The 23,234-nt window shown below is 37.9% G+C and overlaps 1 protein-coding gene across 1 annotated transcript in view; it reads right to left on the bottom strand.

The window, feature by feature from the left end:
- The window catches only part of LOC101322709 (catenin alpha-3), a 489,966-nt gene that overhangs the window by 306,031 nt on the left and 160,701 nt on the right, over nt 1–23,234 (bottom strand). The window contains exon 3 of the mRNA XM_033841933.2: nt 12,743–12,894. Coding sequence (XP_033697824.2) covers nt 12,743–12,894 — 152 coding nt within the window. The remainder of the gene's footprint in view (nt 1–12,742; nt 12,895–23,234) is intronic.

Raw genomic sequence — 23,234 nt, 5'->3', positions numbered from 1 at the left:
TTTTAAGGATTAGAAATAATTTTTGTTATGGTATCTTTCTATATTTTATGACTTTAATTAAATTTCTGTTCCAAACACTGCAATATAAGACAGTATAAAACACATTTTAACCAGTAAATTTGTGGATAATTTTGTGATTTTTTTCAGAGCCTATAACACCAAGGGACTGATAATACAAGATAATGTGTATAAAATACACTTCAGCAAGTTCCACAAACTCCATCCTCAAGGATCTTTCCTTCTCTCACAACCCAACAGCTAACGCACACAATCAAGAAGTCACATCAGGGGTGTTCTACAACTGCCATCATCTTTAAAGAGGAACCTTGTCATGAGCATTAGGTAAAATAAAGGACATTTTAAACCAACTACATATATCCTACTTTACAGAAGCTCGTAGTGAGACAAATAGCATTGACACAGATGTGTACGTACATGTGTGATAGCATTAGTGGTCACAGAGTACAATATTTAGTAAAGATCATTGGCACTGTCAAAATTATCTTAAACCAAAGATCAAGCAAATTTTAATTCTTCATGAAAATATTTATGGAGATAGTTTCCTATTATCCATCACTATTTGTAATATAAAATATAACAAAGTAACCTTTTTCTTGCCCTTAATTCTGTGCGGTCGAATGATCATATTTCAAACAAATGTCAAATTTGGCAGCCAAATCAATCACGTTAACTGTGAAAAAGTCTAACATCTTATTTTAGTTTAAAGGTCTAAAAATTCCTTCTTTTATATAGCCTATATTCTTGTATGGGGAGACAGGCAATAGATAAATAAGCACATAAGTATATAATGCCATCTGTCATGGTAAACATAAACTTCAGGAAGAAGATAAAGGCTGTCTGAAGTGGAAGATGCTATTTTTATTCATGATTCTTAAAGGGCTTATGCAGGATGTTATGTAAGGTAATGATAACTCAGACCTGAAGAAGTCTGCTGTGCAATTCTTGTAGAAAGCACATGGTTAGAGTACAGGTCTTTTGCCTCCTTAGGAAGATTTATTCCTAGGCATTTTATTCTTTTTGATGCGATGGTAAATGGGATTGTTTCCTTGATTTCTCTTTCTGATATTTCGTTGTTACTGTATAGGAATGCAAGAGATTTATGTGTATTAATTTTGTATCCTGCAACTTTACCAAATTTATTGATGAGCCCTAGCAGTTTTCTGGTAGCATCTTCAGGATTTTCAATGTATAGTATCATGTCACCTGCAAACAGTGACAGTTTTACTTAAAAGAACATGAAAAGATGCTCAACGTCACTAATTATTAGAGAAATGCAAATCAAAACTACAGTAAGGTACCACCTCACACGGGTCAAAATGGCCATCATCAAAAATCTACAAACAATAAATGCTGGAGAGGGTGTAGAGAAAAGGGAGCCCTCCACCTCACTGTTGGTGGAAATGTAAATTGGTACAGCCACTGTGGAGAACAGTACAGAGGCTCCTTAAAAAATTAAAAATACAGCTACCATACGATACAGCAATCCCACTCCTGGGCATACATCCGGAGAAAACCATAATTTGAAAAGATACATGCACCCCAATGTTCACTGCAGCACTATTTACAATAGCCAGGACATGGAAGCAACTTAAATGTCCATCGACAGAGGAATGGATAAAGAAGATGTGGTACATATATACAATGGAATATTACTCAGCCATAAAAAAGAATGAAATAATGCCATTTGCAGCAACATGAATGGACCTAGAGATTGTCATACTGAGTGAAGTAAGTCAGGCGGAGAAAGACAAGTATCATATGATATTGTTTATATGTGGAATCTAAAAGCAGGGTACAAATGAACTTATTTACAAAACAGAAATAGAGTTACAGATGTAGAAAACAAACTTATAGTTACTGGGGGTTGGGGGTGGGGAGGGATAAACTGGGAGATTGGGATTGACACATACACACTACTATATATAAAAGAGATAGCTAATAAGGACCTACTGTATAGCACAGGGAACTCTACTCAATGCTCTGTAATGGCCTATATGGAAAAAGAATCTAAAGAAGAGTGGATATATGTATATGTACAACTGATTCACTTTGCAGTACACCTGAAACTAACATAACACTGTAAATCAGCTATACTCCAATAAAAATTAAAAGAAAAAAGAAAGAAAGGAAGCACATGGTTAGAGAGGGCAGTAAGTGGAAAGACACCAGAAGTGTAGGCATGTCTGTCAAACTGGAGAAACAGTCAGGAGGTCTAAGTATCTGAATTTGAAGGTGCAGGGAAGAGAGTTGTAGGATAAGTATTCTTCAACAAACTGCCCCAAAAGTGGTTCTTGGGATTTCTGTGTTTATAACTAAGTGGCCCATCAACAAAGGGGAGTCAGTGAGGTAGAAGGGCTCCTGTTGAGTGCATAACAACACTGGGCTGTTTCCTTCTACCGAGGTAAAGGAAAATGTCCTGAACCAGGTGCTCAAAGACTCTGGATCTTATCCTGTTACTTCCCCATCAGTGTGTGACCTCAAGAGCCTCACTTCACTTCCTGACCTTTGCTATCAGGCTCCAGAATATTTCTCCCTTTGAAACTCCATCGTTTACTTTACAGATACTGGAAACACAAAAGTCTCAATATCCCTCCTACTATGAGTTATGCCAAAGTCTGTATCTTAAAAGTCATCACTTCATAAATTGTATCTTTCAGACTTCTTTTCTCTAGAAGGCTTATTCAACATTCCAAAAGTTACTTTTGAAATGTGGGCAGCCAAACATTTCACTTGAGTTAAGCGATCAGCCCCCCATAAGAGTTTTTAGGATGAAAACAAAATAGAAAATAATGAAAACGTATTATTAGATTTAACACTTAATATATTTACTAATTTACTTAATTACTAATGCAAGTTTAGTTATAAAAATTGAAATAAATTATTTAATAATTAACTTACCAGAAACAAATGATAAAAAAAAATCCCTTAAGATTCCACAACTAAACATCCCCCCATCCTCCCCATATTATTTTTCTATTCACAGTGCTAGCTATTTCCCCTGAAGGTACTTTCAAAGAGAGATGCTTGGCTCCTTAAACTCAGCTACTCTGAATCAGAGGCTCTGCATAGCACTTGTGTAGAGTTCCCTGAGTGCAAGGCTAGTCTGCATCAAAGCCCTTTTGGACCACTGACTCTCCTGCCAGTCCATGGCTCTGACCCTTTGGTGAAAGAGCACTCCCGAGAATGACTTCAAGCTGAACATCTCTCTCCCAGCATGAGCAACAGAGATCACTGACTGGTGCTGCTTTGTAGCTTAACCAACAGGTTTCTCAGTGAACACTTTTTCCTACTCTAGTCACCTCTGTTCCCTTAGTCAAAAGTCTCTTCAAATGGTGCACACATGAGGAAGGTCATTAAGTGCACTGAGAGCATACAGTCTCACCTCTTGCTGACCAGTGCTAGCAGGCGATTCTGCTTTTCCTTGCCTTAAACTCTTTGTTTTCAGAGGAAACAGCAAGAGCCTCACTACAGAATTCTTCCCAGTAATGTCTGATTTAAATCTGCATATAAAGCTAAGGTTACTCTGCTGCACGTCTTTTATTAAATTTCTTTAGAAAGCCCCCTGGAAATTGGCTTCTCTACAAACTGGCTCTGACACTATAAAGGAGTCGTATCATTTCCAAAAAGGACAAAGTGCTTTAATTGGTATTCCCTGGCAAGACTCCTGTGAGAATGCAGAGTGACTAAGATGAATTCAGGAAATCTGCTTTCCACCGAAAAATGAAAAGGTGTAAATTCTTGAACGTTAAATAAATGTGAATGGTGCCTGAATAGAGTCTCCACAGTCAACAAAGGGTCTGCAGAGCATGAAGAGTGGAAGGGAACATTTGCTAGCAGTTAGGCCTATGGAAAGAAAGTGTCGGAAAACCTGGCTTGATAAAGTACTGTGATCATTAGTGCCCAGGCACTGTGGAATGTAGTCTGGTGGGTAAAAATGATGCAACATGGGGCCTCAAGCAGCATAATCAGGACCCAGAAACCAGAGTGAACATAACAATATATCGTCCAAATTTGATACTTTTGAGAGTGAAAAGGGGGATAATCCAAATCTGTCCTAAGGAAACCAAGACATACACTTACCCTAATTCACTGCATGCTTAAATTCACTCAGCAAGTACTTATTTTATGAAAATTCATTTGCAATCCAATAATCTTTGGACAAATTTGTTACTACCATAACATAAAAAAAAAAAAAGAAGAAGCAATGGTTGAATAAAGTTGATGAATTTCAACATCATGTAAGTCTCAAAAAGTGAATTTCAAAATGTATGATAATCAAAGGCTAAGCTAAAATTTAATTTTATCTGCTGAATGAAAATACCAAGAACGCAAAAAAATTCCATTCAGCTTTCGGAGAAGGGTGAGTCCTAGTAATTAAAGGACTCTCTCTGCAGGAATATAAAATTTGCAAAGGAAGAAGCACAGATAGCTCAAACTACAAAAGAAAAGGTAAAAAAATTTGAGCACCTAAGGCGTGGAAGCCCTCAGGGTAAAAAGGAGGATGGAGAAAGGAGGCTGGGACACTTCCTATTCATCCCTTCCCGTGGGAATAGAAAGAATTAGCAGAAGTTGTTCTAGGTGGTCACATGATTCAAGGAACTTGGAAGGAAAAACAATTCTAATATTCAAATGTTTTGGACAATTGGATTTATAAGGGAAAACTAATAAAGGAGTGATTGGATCCTTGGGCAAGGCATTCAAGATTTTGGTAAACAGTCAAAACAGACTATCTAAAACAAGGGTGAGAAAACTTGCTCTGTAATGAGCCAAACAGTAAATGTTTTAGGCTTTGTGAGCTGCATAGTTTCTGCTGTAGCACAAAGAGCAAGGTATAATATATGGGTGTGTCTGTATTCCTAAAATTAGAATTTCATATAATTTTCACATTTCAGAAATTCTTCTTACAAATTTTTCAACCATCTAAAAATATTAAAATCATTCTTCACCTGAAGACCATACAAGACAGATGGTGGGCTAAATTTGGCCCTAGGGCCGTAAGTTTGCCAACCCCTGATCTAAGATAATAAGTAATGAGTTACAAATATAGGGAATAAAAATCAACAAAAGAGGAGACATGCATTAGAAATATCTGGTAGGCAGACAGTTATAAAGTAGAAAGGTGTTAATTTTATAGTATTCAATGTGTTAGCATTTTCAGAAGTCCAAGCAGGCCTTTCTAATTAGTCCTAATTAATACTGTTTGGTAGGACTTTAATTAAAACTGCCTGTGGGGGCTTCCCTGGTGGCGCAGTGGTTGAGAGTCCGCCTGCCGATGCAGGGGACACGGGTTCGTGCCCCGGTCCGGGAGGATCCCACATGCCGTGGAGCGGCTGGGCCTGTGAGCCATGGCTGCTGAGCCTGCGCTCCGCAACGGAAGAGGCCACAACAGTAAGAGGCCCGCGTAACGCAAAAAAAAAAAACAAAAAAACTGCCTGTTTTCTAAGGTGTTGGCTACTGCGCAAAACATTATTTTCTTAAATTATCTTTATCAATATAATTTACAAGTAATTTTATGTGTACAATTTGATGAGTTTTGACAAATGTATACACCCATGTAACCACCTTGGACTATTAGTCTTCATAAAACTCTGCTGAGAATTTGTTTGGGACATCATTAAATCTAAAATCAATTTTGGGGGGACTTCCCTGGTAGCACAGTGGTTAAGAATCCGCCTGCCAATGCAGGAGACACGGGTTCGATCCCTGGTCTGGGAAGATCCCACATGCCTCGGAGCAACAAAGCCCGTGCGCCACAACTACTGAGCGTGCACTCTAGAGCTCGCAAGCCACAACTACTGGGCCCATGTGCTGCAACTATTGAAGCCCTTGCGCCTAGAGCCCATGCTCCGCAACGAGAAGCCACCGCACTGAGAAGCCCACACACGGCAACAAAGAGTAGCCCCCGCTCACTGCAACTAGAGAAAGCCTGCACGCAGCAACAAAGACCAAACACCGCAGGAAAAAAAAAACAAAAAAATCAATTTGAGGAAAATTGACCCCTTTAGCAATACTGAGTCTCCCAGTCCAGAAATATGATAAACTCCACATATTTAAGTGATTTTAGTTTTTCTCAGTAATATTTTTGAATATTTGTAAAATTGAAATTTTTATAATTTTCGGAGTTTAGATCATGTATGTCTTTGTTAAATTTATCACTAAGTTTATTTTATTTTTAATGCTGAAATATACTGTACTTTTAAAAGATATATTTTCTAGTTGTTAGTTACTACTATACAGAAAAATATACTTTGAGTTTCATTGTATTTCTCTACTGTACTTTTCTTTTTTTTTTTTTTTTTGGCTGCACCCTGTGGCATGCAGGATCCTAGTTCCCTGACCAGGGATCGAACCTAAACCCCCTGCAGTGGAAGCGCCGAGTCTTAACCACTGGAGGACCAGGGAAGTCCCTGTTGTACTTTTCTTATTTCATTAATTTTGCCCTTATTTTTATTTTTCCCTTGCTCCCATTATAAAATTGTTTTTTTGTATACTGACCTTGTATTCTGTGATCCTGTATTCTGTGATCTAAACTTATTTATCAGTTCTACTAGAATGGGTTTTTTTGTTGTTATAAATTTATTTTTTAAGATTTTCAATGTAGTTGAGAATATAATTTACCAATCTAGACAGTTTCACCTTTTCCTTTGTAACCAATATACTTTTTATTTATTATATTATTATTATTAATATTACTATGATTATTGATTTACTGTTCCGGCCAGAACATCCATAACATTGCACTGCTTTGGAAAATGGACATTCTCACTTTGTTCCTAATCTTAGGGAACAGTGTTTTGTCTTTCATTTTAAGTACAATTTTAAAGCTACTTTACTAGGTAAAAGTAGTAATTTAATGGTATGCTTTCATTTCCCTCCACAGCGAAGAAACTAATGATATCATGTAAAATAACAATGTAAGTGGTAATGTAAAACAGGGACTTCAATGCACGTCTTGATTTTACACAGTATTTTTTTCACTATTTCTTCATTTCCAAGTTGCATTACACAGAGTTCTAACTGTACAAGATAATATTCTACACTGGTTAGCTTCTAATTGACACCACCATAGCCGTTCTCTCTGGCAGTGTGAGTGAGACTTCAAAGAGAAAAACAGCAGCTCAGTCCAGAAGACATAAAAAGAAAAAAAACTTTTGAGGTCATGAAGAAAAGACACTACGGTGGACAATGAGAGAAGTTCAAAGAAATCATGACAGTGCAAGTAATTTAAATTTTAAAAATTATATATTATTCCAGTAAAAGCTATAAATCTATCTACTTCTATACACATAGTAGAACTGGACACAAAAGGTTTTTCTGGCTATATAAGCTGAACTTGTATATTAAACTATGTTCCAATTCTAGAATCCATTTAAATGATTCAGGTAAAGATGGTCCATGTAAACTGGGACATGTAAATGTTTTTTTAATTTATTTTATTTTTCTTTGTTTTTTCAAAAATTAATTTCCATCAAGTGAGATATCCAAAATATGTTCCTCTTCCCTGAAACATAAAGTCAGAAAACTAACACAGAAAATCTAAATTTATGATGGTCCTGAAAATCTTCACATTCGTCTTTGGAAAGTTCTCTGTATTCGCAGAGAACTTTTGATAACTCACATGTGAAAATGCACAAAGAAAATATATGAAAGTCTACATTCTGAACACCTGTTACAGGATGAATTTTTGCTGAATCTTTTCCTCTCTTTGAGAGTATTTCACTTCTGGCCACCCACGCTAGTCTCTCACAATTCACTTATGCCATCCTTTTCAAATTTCCTCTATTTCTGGTTAAGCACCTTTTACCAAAAAGATGAGCCACTGAGCCTCCTTGTGTGTTTCAAGAGGTTAAGAAAAACAATACGCAGAATTATAACGCTAGCTTAAAGTAATACGGATTCAAAAGCAAAATTTGCATTAAATCAACTATAATTCAGACACCCAATGCTGATAAACATGGCTGTCCTCTTATACAATGTAAACGGTACCGTGAGAAAAAAAAATAATGCTTTGAACTTCACCCTTTCAAGTTACTTTTTGGGTTTCAGTTTCACGTTGCTCCATGAGCATATTTCTACAGCTTCTATAGCTAACATTCTTCAAGATATACAAAATCATAGGCAGCTTCAGTAATACTAGTTCTATTCACAGTGGTAACAGCAATAGAAGCTATCTTCTTATTAGACTACTATTTACTAAGTACTTCATTTCTGTTAGCTCATTTTGTCAGCATAATAATCCTTTAAAGTAGGTATAATACCAAGTTCATTTTACAAAGGAGGAAACTGAAGCTTAGTGAGATTTGTTACTTGCTTTCGTTTTAACCATTATATTATTAGGGTTCTTGCTGGGCTGCACCGCACAGGCCTACAAGCCCTATGCTTGCCCAGCTTCAAGACTGAAGAAAGCTGGGAGTCAGCAACAGAGACGTCAGTGGTTTAAGGGATGGGGGAGCTTACGCGTCTGAAGCAAGGTCCTGGAGAGACACCCCAGCGTGTGCTTCAGAAGACGGGCAGGACATGGCAGCCGTCCTCACTCCGGGAGAAGGGGGAGTTTGGGAGAAAGGGGAGTTTGCCAGTTACAGGGGAATTGATTTCAGATGGGCTCATTAGTTACCAGGGAAACCAGCAGAGGGGGAATGCTCTTCACAGCCCCCTTTAATAATAACAATCACTAGCTGGGGCCTGGGGCAAGTATGTAGGAAGGTCAGTCCTATGCATAAGATACAGGTGAAGCAGGCACTGGTTGGGGAGGGGAGGTACAGAGAGCAAGAGAACAGCCATCTTAAGTGGCCTGACCATACAGCCCTTAATCACTGTAAAATTTACACATAGATATTAAACACCAAACAGATAAAAAATATTAATACTTCCTACTCTCCAAGGTTAAGAATGAGATTCTACAAACTCAATTGTCCATACACTGAATCCAGTGGAGATAGTAATAGTCACAGTATTTGACTCAGAAATTTAAAAAATAATCTAAACAATGGCAAACATAGTTATTCATCAAAATAAATATTAAAGACCAGTATAATCATATTTTTTTTGTAAAACTATAAAATATCAGGCTACGATCTTAAGTTAGTATTTTATCATCTCAAGAGCACTGAAGAACACTCATGAAAATTCAGGTGCAAGACTGGATTCTGTAACACGCACACACATTCTCAAGAGCACAGCTTAGCCTTCCCTGAACTTGCATAATTATACATGTATTGCCTTAATGTTGACACTCTTTCGATACTCTAAATAAAGTTTTGCAGTTCTAAGTTCAGGATACTGGTCAGCATTACATCTGACCTTTGAAAGAGAAGATTATACCAGATCAATTTTATTATCGTCTATGATAAAGGGACAGTCCTCAAAGGAAAAAAAAAAAAAGAGATTTTCATTAATTACACCTGAGTTACCCTTCTATTTTTCATACTATAATGAAATTAGCAGTTAAGTACAATGGTTTCTGGGTCATCATCCAAGGAATCCCTGCAGAAGTGCTGTACAGGTGCCCCTAGCAGCTGTCTAGGTGACTGGGGGTGTAGGGACAGAGATAATGGGCCTCTAGATTATCCCGCATCGTTTCAAGCACAGGATTTCTGCCTTTATCTGGGTTTTTTTGGCCATAAAATGTGTTTGAAGAAAGAGTATCTTTACCTCAACAATCAAAAAAAAACATTCTTTCAAACCAAACACTTACCAGTATGTTCTCAGCTGGCTGGAGCATCAGATTCTAAGGGATCTTAACACTAATGCCCTTAACTGGAGCTATCTAGCAGGGATTAAGGGCCAATATAATTTAATATTTTTATTTGTAATCTAGATGAAGGAACTAAGATTATAATCTCATATTTCTAATTAATACTAATTTAGGTATGGTCACCAACCAAAATTAAAAACAACCTGATAAATTACATGAAGAATCATTTAGAAATATAATGCAGGTTTAGTAGCATTAGGATTTGGGCCCAAGAGCAAACACATCAAATCAAAATGGAGAAGGGATATACAGGCAACAACAGTATAAAAAATAAAAAAAAAATGTTATTGTCTATCCAATAATCACGGTGTTTAAGAGGGGAAAAATTAGGCTAACAGTAGTTGGCTGTATTAATAGCCGTAATGTAAGAATACATCTTCCACTTTATTTGACAACGGACTGGCTCTAATTAGAGTATGCTTTTTGATAGTCTCATTTGAGAAGTTTGTTGAAAAGTTAAATAAGGACTAGTAAAGAACACAAAATACTAAATTATTGGGCTTCCCCGGTGGCGCAGTGGTTGAGAGTCCGCTTGCCGATGCAGGGGACGCGGGTTCGTGCCCCGGTCCGGGAAGATCCCACATGCCGCGGAGCGGCTGGGCTCGTGAGCCATGGCCGCTGAGCCTGCGCGTCCGGAGCCTGTGCTCCGCAATGGGAGAGACCACAACAGTGAGAGGCCTGTGTACCGCAAAAAACAAAACAAAACAAAACAAAACAACACAATTATTTCTATGAGGAACAGTTAAAAGAAATTGAAGCATTTACCTTGAAAAAGAGATGGCTATAGGGAAAAATTACTGCCCTCTAAGGCTGTTAAGAATAACAATAAATTGTTCTCCTGCCCTAAACAGGACTACTGCAAATGAGGGATATACAGAAATAATGGCAAGACAATTTAATTTGCTATAAGTAAGCTATTTTGATAATAATAAAAATTTTAAATACTAGAATATTCAAGTGGGAGAGGTTATAAAACTTTTGTCCCTAGATAGCTTTTGCAGAAAAAAACAAAACAGAAACCAAAACGCATTCCCTGCCCTGGTTCACCTATGCTATTTCACTGGCTTATCTTCTCAAACATCCACCAAGGGATACTGGAAACGTGGGGCTTTCACTCTTGTAAAGCTACCTCCTGAAGTTTATGTGCCTTCTTCATACTTTCAGTGTTTCCCTCCTGGTTCCACCTATCCAGCTCTGAATTAATACTAGCCCACTAGTCACCTAGTCCACACAGGTAAGGAACAAAAACTTTTGTTAGAAGAAGAAACTATTTGGCAAAGGTACTTTGCCGTTCATACATAGTACTAGTACACTACCACTGTTCCCAGTCACATACGAACAAATACTTCTAGACTGTTCATAAATATATATTGAGGTTTCCCCCTGTATAACTGGCTTGCTGGCAGGTTTTCCCGAGCTCTGAAGTGCTAGATCCCATGTCTTGACACCTCTAGACTTTCTCTTACAATTTCTTCCATAAGCGTCCATCTGCCCTGCGAGGCTCCTCGACTTCTCTTGGCCCTTTTCCCTACAAGGTCCTCAGTTGGCTCCATTTTTATGAACTGCTCCATGTAACCTATGACATTCAGACCTGTCAGATACTACTGAGGCTCCATCCTTATCTCCTCAGTACATCCAATTCCATCTCACAGTCTTACTAACAGTTAATTCCAGAGGCCTTCAAATTGAACTCTACTCATACTTACAAATTGCACTCACCAGTCTTACTGATTCTTCTTTCCTTTACTCTGCCTCAGGGTGGATTTTGGCCACAAGAGCTTGATTGGCCCTGCAGGAGGCTCTGGTAACACCTCTGAAGAGAGGTGGCCTTTAACCAAGGGTGAATAGGTGGATAAGCTGGATTTTGTTTCCCTAAGGTAAGATAATTCTGAGGTGTGCTCTACAGTACCCTCCTAGAGTTGCCCAGGCTCAAGCCCAAGTTGTCTGCAGTGACTCATCATCACCACTTGTTGGTTCTCTGTCTCACTTTTTCCTAAACAGACTAATGTTAACACAAATATTTGACTCTGCCTCCAGGTGAACCAATCCTAAAATAATCTATCTCCATATATTTATATGTGCATTTTCCCAAGAACTTCTACTGTTTTTTTGTTTTTGTTTTTTTGCGGTACGCGGGCCTCTCACTGTTGTGGCCTCTCCTATTGCGGAGCACAGGCTCTGATGCGCGGGCTCAGTGGCCATGGCTCACGGTCCCAGCCACTCCCCGGCATGTGGAATCTTCCCGGACCGGGGCACGAACCCGTGTCCCCTGCATCGGCAGGCGGACTCTCAACCACTGCACCACCAGGGAAGCCCTTTTTTTTTTCTTTTTAATAGCATTAAAAAAATATCCCACATTAACATTTTGAGTAAAAACAAATAATCTTGGTCTGTGTATATGCGGTGTGCCCACAACAAACGACTCAATTTCACACTCAGGAAGATGGTATATATTCTCCCAAATAGACAACTCTCAAACATTTCTTGTTTCTGGCAGTTACAAGTGAGATTTCTTACAGAACACTCTGATTCTATGATGTAGTATGAGAGGGTTCAGCCATAGAAATACCTTGTTTTAGACACATTTTTCTATAAATTTCAGTACTGATGAGAAAGATCCTCTCCTTTCTGCTCAAGAAAAGAAAGTAAATTACTTTATGTATTGTTCTTTGGCTTTTGATATGCTATGTGACACTTCAGCAAATCCTGCACACAATGATTTCTATCATTTCTGCACATGTGGCAGTTAAAAGTGCTCATTTGCATAAGTTACAACCATATACATAAGTAAAAGCGTTGTTTTTGACAGTAGATCTGATTTTGGGGATACATATGAATTTCTAAAGTTCTAATGGATTTCAGCGTTGACGTTACGGCATAGAAATAAAACATTTCTTGCAATCATTCCAGGCATACCAGATGGTGAAAAGTCTTACAATAATTCAATAGAAGGTAAAGCAAACTTACCCGAATCATCATGACTGAACATCTAATATCATGAATTGTATCATAGATCTTTTTTGAGATGTCCACAAACTGATCATCATCAAACACATCCAAAGAGTTTTTACTTAAGGCTTCCAAGGCAACATTCACTTGTGTTACAAATTCCGGAATTACTGTTAAAATGAATAAGAAAGAGAAAATTGTCCTATTTGTATTTTCAGATTTCTGGAGTTTCCGGGAAATGAGGAATCATATTTTTAAACAAATACTTGATTAATAATATTTCAATTATTTTTTAAATGTAGGGAGACAAAACATTCTGGCAGGATAATCTTGAATCTCTGAAATACAAAGGTAACCAAAGACAAGAAAGGCATCGTTATGGAAATGTTTTAAAAGATTATCTTTCTCCTTTATAGCATTTTTGTTTTGACCAAGGTTGGAAACATATAATTATTTTTCATCCGATCCAGTGTAAGCTCAAAGAAATGACAAAAAAGAATTGGTGTGAATAATAGTTGAAATTGTAAACATAAAAATATTTAAAGAAAAGAAACATTTGAGTTGCTAAATAGAAGAAAATTAACTAAAGACACTAATTCTATCTCATAGAAATAATAAAACTACTGTAAACTTTCTATTGATAAAATATTTCCTCCTCATCAAAAATATTAATGCGAAGAAACTGGTGATCTTATATGCAAAATGTTTCTATGTAAAATAACACAACATTGAATGAGTTTAGGGATATATCAATCAGTAAGGCCAATTCATAGAATGCCCTTTTCTTTTATTAAGATTTCAAAATAGTCTCAATTAAAAACATTTTTCTGACTTTACTTTTAAGGTTAATGATAACAACATTCATTAACTCTTCAGTAGATTCAAGGCAGTTTTCTAAGTGTTTGCTGTGATTTAAATCTTAAAACAACCCCAGTATTAACCTGGGGTTCATACTTAGTTGAATGACAAAGACACAGAGAAATCAAGAATCTTTCACAGAGTCATTCTGCTAATATGACTTTTAACTACTATACCATATCATATTGAATAAGTTTCTTCCCCATGTGAATATGCAGGATAAAAGCAATTGATTTTTAGAGCAATGATTCCAAACCTGGAAGATATAGTACTTTATCTAACACAAAAATATTAATAAATATTATTTTTTCCTCCATCCAAATCTCTATCTGCATGTATGGCACACCATGTCTTGCAATCTTACCTGCCATGTTCTTGATATGGGGAAATGTTGGCAATATACATAGGTACCCATATTTTATCTAGTCTCATCTTTCCTCCACCTACTAAAATGTATCACCTATACCCTAATTCTTAGCTACTATACCCACCAGGATTATCCACTGTGCTTTTCTCCTCTGTCCATTCTCCAGGTGTACCATCCAATAAAAAGGGGCACCTGGCCACATAGGGCCACATATGACTAGGACACATTAAATTCATTAAAATTTAATTTAATTTGAAATTGAGTTCCTCAATCACATTTACCACATTTCAAGTGCTCAGTATACACCTATGGCTATTGAATTCTGTTTTGAGACTGGCAAGATGGAATGTTTCTATCATACCAAAACTTCTACCGGATAATATTATTCAGTAGTGAGATTTCATGAAATCATTGTCTCACTTTCAGTGAACAGAATAACAAAGGCAAGGAGAAAGCTAACTCACACCCCTTTGCGTAGGAGAAACACTCCTGAACCACAATTCCCACTAATTTAGGTGTGACTCCCAAAGTGTATCTCTAATCTAACCTTTTCCCTGAATGCCAGAGCTATAAATCCAAAATGGTCCACTGCAAAATTCTACCTAAATCTTTCGTAACACCTCAAATCCATCCTATCTAAACCTAAACACATTCTTTTCTACCTGGAAAGCCGAATTTTCTTGTAATATTTTCTATCTTGACGCCCAGTCATCAAGGATAAAAACTCAGGTGTTTTCTTTTACCTCCTACTCTTTTTTAACCTCTATATCCAAATGTCCTCTAAGTGAAATCTCCTCTACCATACAAGTACATTTTCAATCCATTGCCAGTGCAGCCCCACTGCCTCTAGCCATCATTATCTCCTGCTTGAGCCCTCACTATAGTCCTCCTGCCTAAGATCTTCTCATCCTTCACACTCATCGTAAGTATAATCTTATTGACAAAGCCAACTCTTAGCAGTGAGTACAACAGTGTCTGTCACAAAACAGATTCTCAATAAGTTGTTTTATTAGTGAGTCACATCCCTACACTGTTCAAAAATGTTCACTAGTTCCTTGAAACTTTTTCCTGTTTGTATCCCAAGTGTCTAGCCTGGCACATAGTAGATACGTAATTGAATTAAGTAATCGAATGAGTTAATGAATGAATAAATATAAAAACCCCACAAAAATGTAGGTACAAATTTAACATGTTAAGCTTGCATTTCAATGTAATTTAGGTTTTGTTCATACTAGGGAATCTCCAAAAATATACTTATGTGGGCTTATAAGAATATTCGACATATTTAATGAGTTAATCTTTACTTTTTATAGTGTTGAGAAAGGAGGAAACTCTTACAGAACAGTGTCCAGTTATTTCACATTTCCTTCAGGTTCTTGGGGTGAACAGCAAACCCCCCAACAAAACTTCTACTCCAAAGAACACGGCAGAGAGTCTCCTGATCACTTTGACATCCTCTATTAACCCTAAAGACGTAGATAAATACAAAGAGATGTGGTTTCAAAACTTCTGGTGGGGCTTCCCTGGTGGCTCAGTGGTTGAGAGTCCGCCTGCCGATGCAGGGCACGCGGGTTCGTGCCCTGGTCTGGGAAGATCCCACGTGCCGCGGAGCGGCTGGGCCCGTGAGCCATGGCCACTGAGCCTGTGCTTCCGGAGCCTGTGCTACGCAACGGGAGAGGCCACAGCAGTGAGAGGCCCGCATACTGCAAAAAAAAAAAAACCTTCTGGTGGTCTACCACTGACAAAACTCTTTTCATAGTCTTCCCCACTAAAAAAAGGTTTTTCTCATTCACCAAACACCAAAGTGTTCCATACAGTAATAATTTAACTCTATCTACATCTTCAGTTTGTTACTAACTGCCTCTACAATTTGAAACTGCTCCTATCATCTTCCTATGTAAATCTTGGCCAAAAAAAGAGACAAGCATCAAATCATGTAAAGGTCTAGTTTTCACTGCCATGTGAGATAATGTGAGAAAGATTTGGTGTATTTTAAGGAAAATACATCATAGCCTTTTCATTATTGCAACATGATTTCAATTTAACTCCCTTAGGGGCCTCTTACTAATAAACTAATATTAGTTCCAATTAAAATAAAATCTTTGAGAAGCCAATGTTTAATTTCTGAAGTACAGATGGAAACTACTACTTTTTTCACTCTAACAGCATAAATGAACTATTCAAAGCCGACATGTAATACATTTCTCATTTCATTAGCTTAAACATCAGCTGTGGGTGTGTTTTATTCATACTATGGACATATGGTTGCTTGGATTAGAGTGGGCGTGAAATTTTTTAATGCTTTCAAGAAAATACAAAGTGAGTATAATTAAGTAGCCAGTTAGTGGTAATTTAGAAGGAAAAACAAATTGACAAAGCTATCTCAAATCCATAATCTACCTACATTTCAAGAAAACAAGGTTTACACACAGTATACCATCCATCATGTTATACAATCATTGATCAGAGAGGGGGACACCTTAAACAAATTCACTCTAATCATCTGACATCCCAGGTAGGATCAACTGTTCTGAACTCTGGAGTGCAGATTTATTAAACACAAGTGGCCTTGGGGTCAATACCTTGTCAACTTCAAAGTATCTTGTGTATTTTATACTGCCAAATTCTAAGCCAGTCCTGAACTCGTTAGAAGTCTGTACTTTCTCTACCAACCTTATTCAGAATATGCAGAATAATAATATCCATTAAGTGCTTGCTCATCTGGGCACTGTGCTAAGCATTTTGTATGCATTGTCTCATTTAATCCCCACAGCAGCCCTGTGAGGCAGAACTATCATTATCCTGATTTCACTGATGAGGAAACTGAGGTCAAACAGCTAATAAGTGGCAGGCTGGTAACTGAGACTCCAGAGCTTGCTCTCCGAGCCCCAAAGCTGCACTGCCTCCTTTTTTTTTTGCGGTACGCGGGCCTCTCACTGCTGTGGCCTCTCCCGTTGCGGAGCACAGGCTCCGGACGCGCAGGCTCAGCGGCCATGGCTCACGGGCCCAGCCGCTCCGCGGCATGTGGGATCCTCCCGGACCGGGGCACGAACCCGTGTCCCCTGCGTCGGCAGGCGGACTCTCAACCACCGCGCCACCAGCGAAGCCCCACTGCCTCCTTTTGATAAGTAAAATACTTTGGGCTTCTTAATTTCAGTGCTCCTGGGGCACTGAAATTAATGTTAATTAACATTAATGTTAATGTCAATTAATTTCTAAATTAATGTTAATTTTCTGGCAATAGAGCCAACCTCTCCCAGGCCTTGAGTCTCGCTCTGGTACTAACTCAGGAATATTTTATCCCTTCTCATTTCTTGCTAGGTTTATTAAGTGCTTTTGAAAGTAGGTAAGGGTACATAATTATTGGATTAAGTAGGTCAGAAAAAAATCCAGACTCATTATAGGTAATCATCTCGAATGATGTCACTGAATTATGTTTCTATCATTAATAAAATGCAGATTAAAATATTTCTAATCATACTATTATCTTTGAAAATTACCAATGATAGAGGTATTTGGCTTTGAAAATTCACATAATGCTAAGTCACCATTTCTTTACATGATGCTAAGTGGGAAGAACTTACAGCAGAAAGTGCAATTAAGCATATGCATGACTTCTATAAATGCCACATACTCTTCATTTTTTAGATTGATTGAACAAACATTGATTATCAAGATTCATACCTTTTTTTTTTAAGGAAGCCAAGAGTATGTATCAGTACTGTGTTTGGTCCCTCACAGATTACATATCATAAAAGTCAATAACTGGTGAGAATTTTTCCTTTTTTCAAATGAGAGAATCAAGGATCGGAGTGAGTGCTTTATGACACATCACACAGTTAACAAGAGTCATACTGGCCTCACTGTTCTGCTCCACCCCTACCTTTCAAACATCTGGAATAGCTCAAAAAAAAAAACCCTAAGAAATAACAGAGAGAGAAGACTTTGTTGTCATGGCTTCATGATACTATACTGATACTTTCTTCCCCCTTTGGCAGAGATGTTTTTTCTATATATGAAATTCTGGATCATTTAATTAGCCTGAGTGTCCAGCTTTGGGTATCTCCAGTGCCTTAGGGACTTAGCGATTTTCCCTAAAGCTTAATCTTGATGTTTCTCAATAATACATTAATATTAATAAATAATATTAATTTATTTAAATGTTTTAGAAATTAGTCATGACTACTTAATATAAAATTTAGCTCTTTCACAATTTTCCTCCTAACATTTTCAAATTTGTTAACACCACAATAATTGGTTAAATGAATGTAACTATTTAAGTATTTAAAGTTGGACCTGGACCAAGTAACGGTCTATGATGACCTCTGCTCATTATGTAACACACTATTTTAATGGAGTTATTAACAAGTTGCTTCTGAAAAAAAAATTTTTGTTAGCTGTTTTTGTATTTCTTAGTATGAATTCTCACATATTTAAACTATCAATGCAATTTCCTATACTATCAAACCTCTCAAAATTCATCAATTTAAATTTTTACCAGGTGTAAGAGCCAGCACTCAACATGGCCTCTGATGACCCCAGCCTCCAGGTATTCACGTCTTAGTACACCCCTTCCCCACATTGTGCCAGACCTGTGTGCCAAACAGAACGTACTATAAATGATGGGATGTTGCTTCTTAGGCTATTTAAAAAAGACTTCAAGAATTCCATCTTGGTCATTCTCTCTCATGTACTGCTTGCTCTGAAGAACTTCAGATGTTATGCTGTGAACAGCGTAATTGAGATGTCCACATGGCAAGGAACTGAGGCTGCTAGCTAACAGCCAGCAAGGATATGAGGCCTTGGACCAGCAGCCATGAGCTTAGAGGTGGATCCTCTAGTTTCACTCAAGCCTTCAAAATAACTGCAGCTTCAGATGACATCTTGACTGCAATGTCATGAGACTGAGGCAGAATCACACAGCTAAGCCGCTCCTGGATTCCTGAGTCTCAGAAAATGTGAAAGATAATAAATGTTTGCTGTTTTAAGCTACTAAATTTTGAAGTAATTTGTTTTACAATGGATATATACCACACTAAGAGACTGGAAAGGTCTAAGAGAATACATTAGTTTTGCCTGTTTCAGTTCATTCAAATGGAATCATACTGTATATATTCTTTTTTTGTTTTTAACATCTTTATTGGAGTATAATTGCTTTACAATGGTGTGTTAGTTTCTGCTGTATAACAAAGTGAATCAGTTATACATATGTTCCCATATCTCTTCCCTCTTGTGTCTCCCTCCCTCCCACCCCTCTAGGTGGTCACAAAGCACCGAGCTGATCTCCCTGTGCTATGTGGCTGCTTCCCACTAGCTATCTATTTTACGTTTGGTAGTGTATATATGTCCATGCCACTCTCTCACTTTGTCACAGCTTACCCTTTCCCCTCCCCATATTCTCAAGGCCATTCTCTGGTAGGTCTGTGTCTTTATTCCTGTCCTGCCCCTAGGTTCTTCATTACCATTTTTTCCCCTTAGATTCCATATATATGTGTTAGCATACGGTATTTGTTTTTCTGTTTCTGACTTACTTCACTCAGTATGACAGACTCTAGGTCCATCCACCTCACTACAAATAACTCAATTTTGTTTCTTTTTATGGCTGAGTAATATTCCATTGTGTATATGTGCCACATCTTCTTTACCGATTCATCTGTTGATGGACACTTAGGTTGCTTCCATGTCCTGGTTGTTGTAAATAGAGCTGCAATGAACACTGTGGTACATGACTCTTTTTGAATTATGGTTTTCTCAGGGTATATGCCCAGTAGTGGGATTGCTGGGTTGTATGGTAGTTCTAGTTTTAGTATATATTCTTTTCTATCAAGTTTCACTCAACATTAAACTTATGTGATTTGACTCATATTGCTGAATGTAGGTTTAGATTTCTCATTCTTATCACTGTATAGTATTCCAGTGTATAATTATACCACAATTTATTTATCCATTCTATAGTTAATGGGCATTTGGATAATTTCCAGTTTGGGACTACTATACATAGTGATGCTATGAAATATTGTGCACTTTTTGGTGCTAGGAATATATGCACATATTTTCAGGGAATTTACATACATATTTTCAGGGACTATACCTATCAGTGGAATTTCTGAATCACAGAATATACTTTTGTACCATGTTAATAGACACTGACAGTTTCCAAAGTGGTTGGAACACATTTTACTCGTATCAACAGTGCCTGAGAGTTCTAGCTGGTGTACATCCTCACTAACACTTGGCATATTCCAGCTTTTACATTATAGCCTTTCTGGAGGGTATATTTCCCTCTTCCTTTTTAATATATTGATCAGGGGTGTGTGTGTGTGTGTGTGTGTGTGTGTGTGTGTGTGTGTGTTCTACTGGGTAAGCCTCCGGATTACTTTCATTGTTTATCTACTCTCTTGTTGTTCTTGAGTTTTAACAGTTTAAATTTTCCTCCTTTAGAATCACCTACCATCTTATCTATTGCTTAAGCTCATTCTTTAACCTCTTCAGTTTCTACTATCAAGAAAAGCACAGGACTTCCTTGGTGGCACAGCAGTTAAGAATCCACCTGCCAATGCAAGGGTCATGGGTTTGGGCCCTGGTCCGGGAAGATCTCACATGCTGCGGAGCAACTGGGCCCGGGCACCACAACTGCTGAGCCTGCGCTCTAGAACCTGCGAGCCACGACTGCTGAAGCCCGCAAGCCTAGAGCCCGTTCTCTGCAACAAAGAGAAGACACCGCAATGAGAAGCCCGCGCACCACAACGAAGAGTAGCCCCAGCTCGTTGCAACTAGAGAAAGCCCATGCACAGCAATGAAGACCCAACACAACGAAAACAAATAAATAAATTAATTTAAAAAAATAAAAGAAAAGCACACACAGGAAAAGAGTGAAAGAAAAATAAAGAAGTAAAGGAACTCCATGATCTGTATCTCTAGCTAAATACAGATCAATGTGCAGGGGATCACACACTGATGACCATAGGAACATGGGCCATAGGAAGAGGTAAATGTAAACATTAATAAACAGAAACCTCATTTTAAATGGATTTGGGAAGACAGAAGGGGCAGCTCTCACACCCTACCTCTTGTTATCAATTGCAGACCCAACAGGAAGAGACATACCTTTGCATCTCTGAAAGGAAGAAAGTTCCTATTTTGCTACCCAGCAGGATGAAGGAAGAACTTCTCCTTGACTGGCAACAGCCCAACCAATGAGAGACTGTCTCAACTCTGCCAGTGAAAAGCCCTACACTTCAAACTCCCAGTTTCTTCCAATGGACATTTTGTTTGTAACAGCCCCGCCCACTCTTCCTTCTCCATAAAAGAATGTTCCTCTCCTTTGTTTTCCAGATCTGCCTATAGTTTGCCACAGATTCCATGTCCTGAGTTGCAGTTCTTTGCTGTTCCTGAATAAACCCATTTTGCTGGTAAATTAACTGACGGTTTTAATTTTTTAAGTCAATAGAAATGTCTAGGGGGGAAATATCTTTAAAGATGCTGAGGTGTACAAACAGATTGGGAAGGCTTCCAGTAGGAGAAACATATCTTTATTTGACATATCTTTGTGGTGTTGAGGTTGTCCTTCACATGTTGCTGGGGATTTCTTGGGTGAGAAGAAAAAGAGTTGATCTCAGCTCCCCAGACTCCAACTGTCTGTGTCCAGCTGTCTATGATTATATGCCTGAGAACAGCCCTTTTCCTAACCCTGTCTACCTGGTAACTTTCTACCCACAATTCATATTTATCTTCATAGATATCAGTTCTTTGTGAAACTTTCCCTGATCACCAGCCCACCCATGCTTCTAACTGTGTTAGGCAATCTTGTCCCTTGGACTTGCTGACACTAAAGACATACATTTGCTAAAGATCCTATGTCTCTAACTGCATGTGTTTTGCTGTACTCAGCCACTTCCAAAATCCTGACAGAGAGCTCAGAAACTCTGTCAAGCCACCTTAGTTTCCTCAGGAAAGGGGTAGGTATCAGAGTCAGAATTCAGCACCAGGTATTCAGACTCACAGCCTGTACCCATTACCACTACATTCTACTGCTGGATGCAAGGATAACCACGCTGAGACATATTCTCAAACATTAGAGAACACTGAGGGTAAAGAGAAGAACTAAATCTTCAAGAGAGAAAGGGTCATCTATAAAGTATTTAAATCAGCTTGGTATTAGGCTTTTCATGAGCAACACCGGATACAAAAAGGAAAAATATGAAGCAACGCATTCAAGTATTAAGTAGAAATTATTTCAGAAATGAGATCCAATACTCAGCCAGTTAATTAAGTGAACAGTGGGATAAAGATTTTTTCAGGTATGCACGTACACAGAATATTTAATCTCCATGAACTCTTCATTAGGGAGATACTTGTCAATAATTCTCAAAACAAAAAGTGAGTCAAAGGAGCAAGATATGGGGCTGAGGAAATAGTGGAGTCGGAATACCAGTCAGAAATACCTGCGGGTATTTCTGTGTGTTGTACGTGGAAACAAGGAGTAAACGTGTAGATATTTTTGAGAGCCAGGGTTCTCACTATGGAATAAGAGAGGTACTACAATGGAATGTGATAAGACAAAGAACCCTATGGGATGGGATTGCACTGGAGGTGTCAGTACGAACTTATGATTGCATACGTAGCAATATATTACCTTTTGTGTAAGAGTGAAGAGGAAATAAAAAAGCACATCCTTAATCAGCTTATTTTCACAAATATTAAAAAAAGACTCACATGAAAGATAAAGGAATAAGGAAACTTGTTATTTACAAGGGATGCTAAGAATTGGGTAGAAGAAATATGAGAAGATAGATCAGCAGCTGAGTATATTTTCTGTATTTTTAACTCTTGTAAGCGTGTTAACATTATACAATTTTAAAAATATAAAATTGACAACAAGCATATGGGCAGGGGAAGGAAACCTAAAACCAAATGTGAGTAGCAACAAATGAACAAATGAATTTGTTTTGAGGTGTGTATCATCGAGGTACGTATCATCAGGTTGCTTACACTTGACTACTTTCTAAAGTCGTGCTGCCCAATCCGCTAGCTGCTAGAAATAGCCTGCTATTTAACTAAATTTACATTAAATTGATACAAATTAAAGACAATTAAAAATGCACTTCCTCAGTCACTCTAGCTCACCACATATGGCTATCATTTTAGACAGTATAGATATAGCTCAGTTCTATCCTTGCAAAATATTCTGTTAGCACTGTTCCAAATATTGCAATCAAGTATTTGTTGAGCACCTGTCCTCTGTAGGACACTGGTTTAGATTCTGGAAGAGTGAGTATCAGCTGT

The sequence above is a fragment of the Tursiops truncatus genome, chromosome 16 (assembly GCF_011762595.2).
Source record: "Tursiops truncatus isolate mTurTru1 chromosome 16, mTurTru1.mat.Y, whole genome shotgun sequence".
NCBI lineage: Eukaryota > Metazoa > Chordata > Mammalia > Artiodactyla > Delphinidae > Tursiops > Tursiops truncatus.
The sequence above is the reverse complement of the archived record's forward strand: the minus strand, read 5'-3'. Positions and strand labels throughout refer to the sequence as shown.